At 48.1% G+C, this 6,095-nt stretch overlaps 1 protein-coding gene across 1 annotated transcript; it reads left to right on the top strand.

Annotated features, from left to right (window-relative positions):
- Positions 1 to 558: 558 nt before the first annotated feature.
- On the top strand, positions 559 to 4,366 carry gpr12 (G protein-coupled receptor 12). The gene is made up of 2 exons (XM_041814385.1): positions 559 to 779; positions 1,551 to 4,366. The coding sequence occupies exon 2, from the start codon at positions 1,563 to 1,565 to the stop codon at positions 2,586 to 2,588; it is 1,026 nt and encodes a 341-aa protein (XP_041670319.1). The 5' UTR covers positions 559 to 779; positions 1,551 to 1,562; the 3' UTR covers positions 2,589 to 4,366.
- Positions 4,367 to 6,095: the final 1,729 nt, after the last annotated feature.

The raw sequence follows: 6,095 nt of genomic DNA on the forward strand, positions 1-6,095 counted from the left end.
CATTCAAAACCTAAAGGCTGGGGAGAAAAAAAAAAAAAGGAGCCAACACAGGGCTCCATCAGCTAACTGGTCACATCAGCAAGCCACCCAGCAGCCCCAGGTGTCTGGGAGGCAGAGCTGCAGTGATGGAGGGGTGAGACAGAGAAGATGGAGGACAGACAGAGAGGGAGGGAGGGAGGGAGGTGGTGACACACATCAGGGTTGCTGTTAATAGCACAGACAGGACCAGAATAGCAGAGCCAGTCCCTGCATCTTTAGACAAAGTCAGGAGAGAATCACCCAGCTGCAGCTCACCTGTTTAAAGTCAGATCACCTCAGGTGTGAATGTAATCAAGCCAACTATAGATCCCTGCACACAGATCTGTCTTTGTCCTTGAAACCAGACGTTAACTTCATTTATAGACTTCTACTTCTCTCTGGAGGTCTGGCCCATTTGGGACTCCTCCTTTACCACTACCCCCCCACCCCCCCTCCTCCACACATCCCCCTCCCCTCCTCCTCCTGCCGCTGCTCGGCTCGCTGCTCCCCGCACAGCCGCAGTCCACGGCGATGCGCCGTTAACGGCAGAGCCGCCTCGCGCTCTATTTCTTCTTCTCTTTCTTCCTCCATCATCCCCGCTTTTCAGGCAGAGAGGACCAGCATCCCCTCCATCCTCCTCATCCTCCTCCCCGGGTTGTGCGTGTCCGCCCGGCGCTGCTGCACCATCCCTATCAATAACATGGAAATACAAAGCGGCTGTTCCTCCATCTAGACGCGAAGTGTCACCTCATTGAGTCAAGGTAGGCTGGGCGGCTGCAGATTGGCATTATTGAGCATGCATGGAAAATGCACCCTGTTTTTTTTTTTTATCCTCCAGCATCCTCCTGCTGACGTGGAGCTGCTGTGATGCAAGGTGCAGAGATGGGTGAAGCAGCACCATATGGCCGTCAGTGTGAGGTGCATGCATGGCGGTAGAGGCAGGTTTTATGCTCATGTCGGGTGCGGTATCTTGCTCTGCTTGGTGTCTGACAGCCGTGTGAATTATTACCGGTGCCAGTGGGAGGATTATCGACATCTTCTGTTTGGAAATGTGGCCTGAAATTTGCTGCAAAGCCTGCTGTGGTTTTCTGTAATCCTGGTTCATTTTCCCTCTCAATGAATTAATAAAGAAAGCTCCTCACGTGCGGAGTAACATGTTAAAATAGCCTTAACAGGAGGTCTAACGGGGAAACGTCACATGTTGAGCTGAAATGTCCATTTGTTTAGCTTAATAGAAATGCATTTAAGGGTCTACTTTATGGTAATTCTTCTGTCTATGTATGTTCATTCACAGGCCTGTCTTCACCTCCACTCTTGTTGTGGAATGCAGGTGACTTATAGCAGGGGTGTGCATAGAGGTGGGATGGGGGACTTTAGGAAAGAAAGACCCATGTTTCAGAAAAAAACAACCACAATCCAAGGCCATGCACAGGGATAAACAACCAATAGAGGAACGTGTGGCCATGTTTTTTTTTGTCTTGGATGTGAAGGTTAGTATTCATCACCTGTTTTTTTTTCTGTGTTGGTTCCAGACGGGGGGCACAATGAGTGAAGAGCCAGCGGTCACCCCCAGCTGGCTCACCCCGGACCCCACAGCCTGGGCCAGCGGAGGCGGGGGCCCAACAGATAACAGCACCAGCCTGGGGACATTCCCACCGGAACCCCTGACGCCCAGCCAGCTCCCCCTGCTGGTCAACCCGTGGGACATCGTTCTGTGCTCTTCGGGTACTCTGATCGCCTGCGAGAACGCCCTGGTGGTGCTGGTGATCTGGCAGAACCCGGCGCTCAGAGCTCCCATGTTCCTGCTGATCGGCAGCCTGGCGCTGGCCGACCTGCTGGCCGGCCTGGGTCTGGTGCTGCACTTCACCTGTGCCTACCTGGTGCGCTCAGACTCGGCCCAGCTGCTGACTGTGGGTCTGGTGGTGGCCTCCTTCTCGGCGTCTGTCTTCAGCCTGCTGGCGATCACGATAGACCGCTACCTGTCTCTGTATTACGCCCTCACCTACAACTCAGAGCGGACGGCGGCCTTCACCTACACCATGCTGGTGCTGCTGTGGGGGCTGTCGCTGTGTCTAGGCCTGCTGCCGGTCACAGGGGTCAACTGCCTGGCGGAGGAGGTGACCTGCAGCGTGGTGCGGCCGCTCACGAAGAACAACATCGCCGTGCTGTCCGTCTCATTCCTGCTGCTCTTCGGCCTCATGCTGCAACTCTACGTCCAGATCTGCAAGATCGTGATGCGCCACGCTCACCAGATCGCCCTCCAGCACCACTTCCTGGCTGCCACGCCCCACTACGTCACAACACGGAAAGGCGTGTCCACTTTAGCGATCATCCTAGGTACTTTTGCTGCCTGCTGGATGCCATTCACAGTCTACTCCCTCATCGCTGACTACACCTACCCACCACTCTACACCTACGCCACCCTGGTGCCTGCCACGTATAATTCTGTTATTAACCCGGTCATTTACGCCTTCAGGAACCAGGAGATCCAGAAGGCGCTGTGGCTTGTGTGCTGCGGCTGTGTGCCAGCCAGTGTGGCCCACCGTGCGAGGACCCCTAGTGACGTGTGAGCGAGCAGACCCAGGTGGGAAAAGAGAGGCACCCTGGGTCAGCTCTGCTCCTCACTGGATGTGTCTGGTGTCAAAGCGAGCAGCAGCAGAGGAGGTCAGGGGGCGGTGCAGAAGGCTGTGGCTGCGGTCCTGGCTGGAGATGTTTCTGGAAGAGGCGGTTTGGTTAGAAATCCACAGTCCGCCTTGATTGATTATTTTTCTTTGTTCAATCACCATAGGGCACAGCATCTCACTGTCTTCCTCAGCAAAGGCGGCCTGAGCGCGAGCAGCATCCCGCCCCCTCCCGTTCAACTCGTGCCACGCCCTTCCTCTGTTTCTGCAGAGCGCGCTGAGTGCGTCACGTGTTCCAGGCAGCAGCTGTATATAGACTGTGCATTTGGTTAACAGCACGGGAGCTTTGGTTGACACGTGCTTGTTTTCCCCTCAAACAGGGAGGGGATTATTAGTTTGCTCCGCTGTGCGTGCGTGCGTGCGTAAAAGCGCGCGGCAGATTAACAAAACAGTGTGTGCGGAGGAGAGGAGAGGAGAGGGCGGACACGTCTGAATACGCAGGCTTTTCCACATAAAGCCCGTCTGGAGCAGCAGCATCCCGGCGCTCTGCTGCTGCACTCTGAACGTGCGTCGAAAGCTAAACAGGCGCGGGGAGCTAAAAATAGACCCGGCGCTCTGTGATCCGCGCCCTGCGTCCTCTCTACAGACACCGAGAGAGAAATCAAGACGTTTCTTCTACTTCTTCTTCCCTTTCTCCCCCTTTGCCTGTCTCAATCTCCCCTGTCTTCTTTTTCTCCATGGATTGTGCGTGAATGTGTCTAAATTGGGCTAGCGTCTTGGAGGCTCAAGATTGAAACCCCATGAGACCCCCCACCATTACCCCGTCCTCCATTTTTTATGATTAACAGAGGCACCAAACCGAATATAAGCCTGTCGGATTATGTAACCACAATGTAACCCCCTCTTTTTATTTTGTTTTATTTTTGAGTAGATTACTTGTGACTTTTTGAATGTGAGATTATTCAAATTGAGATAATATTCCCTTTTTTAAATCACTGCTTTTAAGAAAGTCCCACCTATTTGAATGAAATCTAATGGAAACCACTTAAAACATCAACACAAAGTTACCAGAGTAATTCACTTTTGTAAATGTTTACCAATCTGAATGTATTTCTATTCATCTGACCACTTCGGCTCATGGGAGCCTCACACCAACCGCTTCATATCGGATCTGCATGCTAGACTTGGTTGTAATTTGCATGCAACAAGCACAGATCTCCTATTCCCCCTCTGAGTTCAGTGCAATAGGTCACAGTGAAGGTTCCCTGACGTCATCATGAGCCTATATCTTATGAACCACAAGAAAACCTCATATTTATCACATTTAATGAGCTACAGTCCTTTTTGGATGTCTGCAAGAGTTGCACTCTTTTTTTAAAAAGTATTTTTCAAAAGGTTTTCTGTGTATGTTTAACATTTGAGGCATTCTGATTGCATCACTCATGATTAAAGCTCCTGTGGGGAACTTGTGGTCTGGTGCCCCCTGTTGGTTAAATGTTTCTGTTCTGTTCATGCTAAAGTTGTGTTTACTGCGGGCTGTCTTTCAATAATTTAACATATCACTTACTGTGAATCGTTGCAGGGAAAAATGTTTTTAGATAGTCTGACACCTACCCTGCGGCAGTAGCAGTTTACAGGCGTATAAATGAACCGTGTAGAGCAGGGGTGTCAAACTCAATCACAGAAGGGGCCGGATTCTGAATCACAGTCTAACCTCAGGGCCTAACAGGGTCAACATTTAACCAAACTGTTAACCTCATTTTCACCAGGAAAAAATTGGCACTGATAAAAAGTCAAACTTAATAGTTCAAAAGGTCAAAACACAAAATTAGATGTTAAAATAATGCTTTTAAAAGGCAAATATGTGAAAAAGAAAGTGAAAATCATGTTTTTAAGGCAAAAATATGACTAAAAATTTTAAATTGTGCAACTAAAAGGTCAAAATATGAGATAAAGGTCAAAGTAATTAATTCAAAATGGTCAAATAAGAGGTAAAAAGGTCAAAATATGAAATTGAAGTCATAATTGTGCAATGCAAAATTGAAAAAAAAGGAAATGAAAAGACACATTTCTTTATTTTTTCACATTTCTTTTTCTTTTAATTGTCTTTATTCCTTATTTTTCACATATTTATGACTATTTGATATCATCAAGGTTAATTTCACATTTTTATCCTGGAGAAAATCTGCAGACCTTATATTTTAGGGCCAGTTATGATAATAATAGGATATGGGCGGGGCCGGATTTGGCCCCCCGGCCTTGAGTTTGACACCCCTGATACAGAGTAATGTGTCGTCTTCCTGATGTTTTTTTTCTTTTTTTGTAGCTCATAAAGAAACATCAGTGTAAATATCAGCCTGTTTCAGTACAAGTTAAAAAAAAACCTCACAGGAGCTTTAATTTTTAACACCCTTTGGCTGCTCTGAGTAAAACGGTCCGTCTGTTTTTGGGCTCATAATAAGCTTTCGAACCCAACAAACTTCCATCTGAATTGGTCCTTTGGTTCATGTCAGCAATAACTCGCCTATGAATGGAATTGTGTCGATGTGCAGCAATACTCAGACAGCAATAACATCCACGTCCAACCATGACTGCAGCCATCGTGGCCGCCTGATGTGTCATAGTGACACTTCAGTGATACCTTTCTGTGATTGAGGACTCATTTGACCCAACGGTAGAGTGACCCTACTACTTTATTTCGCCTCTGCCCTTTTGTTGTGAGCATACGACTTGTCCTGTAACCTCAAGTGTCACTGTGTGATTTGGGACTGTGTGTTCTGTGCATACGGTATGAGTTGCATGGCCTGTGGGTGTGTGCATGTCTGGTGTGTTTGTTTGTTTGTGATCCAGCAGCTCAGCAGACCAATAATCTGTCTCCTTGTGTTGGGGGGTGGGTTCAAACCTCTCACCTTTGAGGATAATGCTGCCAGTCTTCCTGTCAATCCTGCGAGAAGTTGCCTCGTTTTTACGTATTTGTCGAGCTTTTTTTGGGGTAGAGATGGGACTATAGGATGTGAGGAAGCTCCAGCACTTCAAGCCAAAGTGAAAAAGGACTCTGAATGAACTGGGATCGTCCTTATCCTGCTGTGTTTTCTGTCTCCTCTTATATCACTTATATTCTATAATCCAATCTTGTCTGTTTGAGGAAGATGTCCGCAAAGTGACCTCTAAATGATTATATGAGCTAAAAAAGGCCTAGTCTAAATGCAAAGATAATGCTCCTTCTGTCCTTCCTTGCCTCGTCTCCTGTAAGCCTGATTGAGGCTTTTTAGGAGGCCTCAGATTAGGTTAGAAAGTGTTAAAGGCGTGAGTATGGAAAGCAGAAGTGTAGCATTTTCTAAGTGTTTGGATGCAGCCTGTTTATGTGAACTTGTGCACAGTGTCAGACTGAGCTGTAGTTATTTGATGAGCACCAACAGGTCAGGCTGGCACATCAACAAACCATCACAAACTCTT

Source organism: Cheilinus undulatus, linkage group 19 (assembly GCF_018320785.1).
Source record: "Cheilinus undulatus linkage group 19, ASM1832078v1, whole genome shotgun sequence".
Classification (NCBI taxonomy): domain Eukaryota; kingdom Metazoa; phylum Chordata; class Actinopteri; order Labriformes; family Labridae; genus Cheilinus; species Cheilinus undulatus.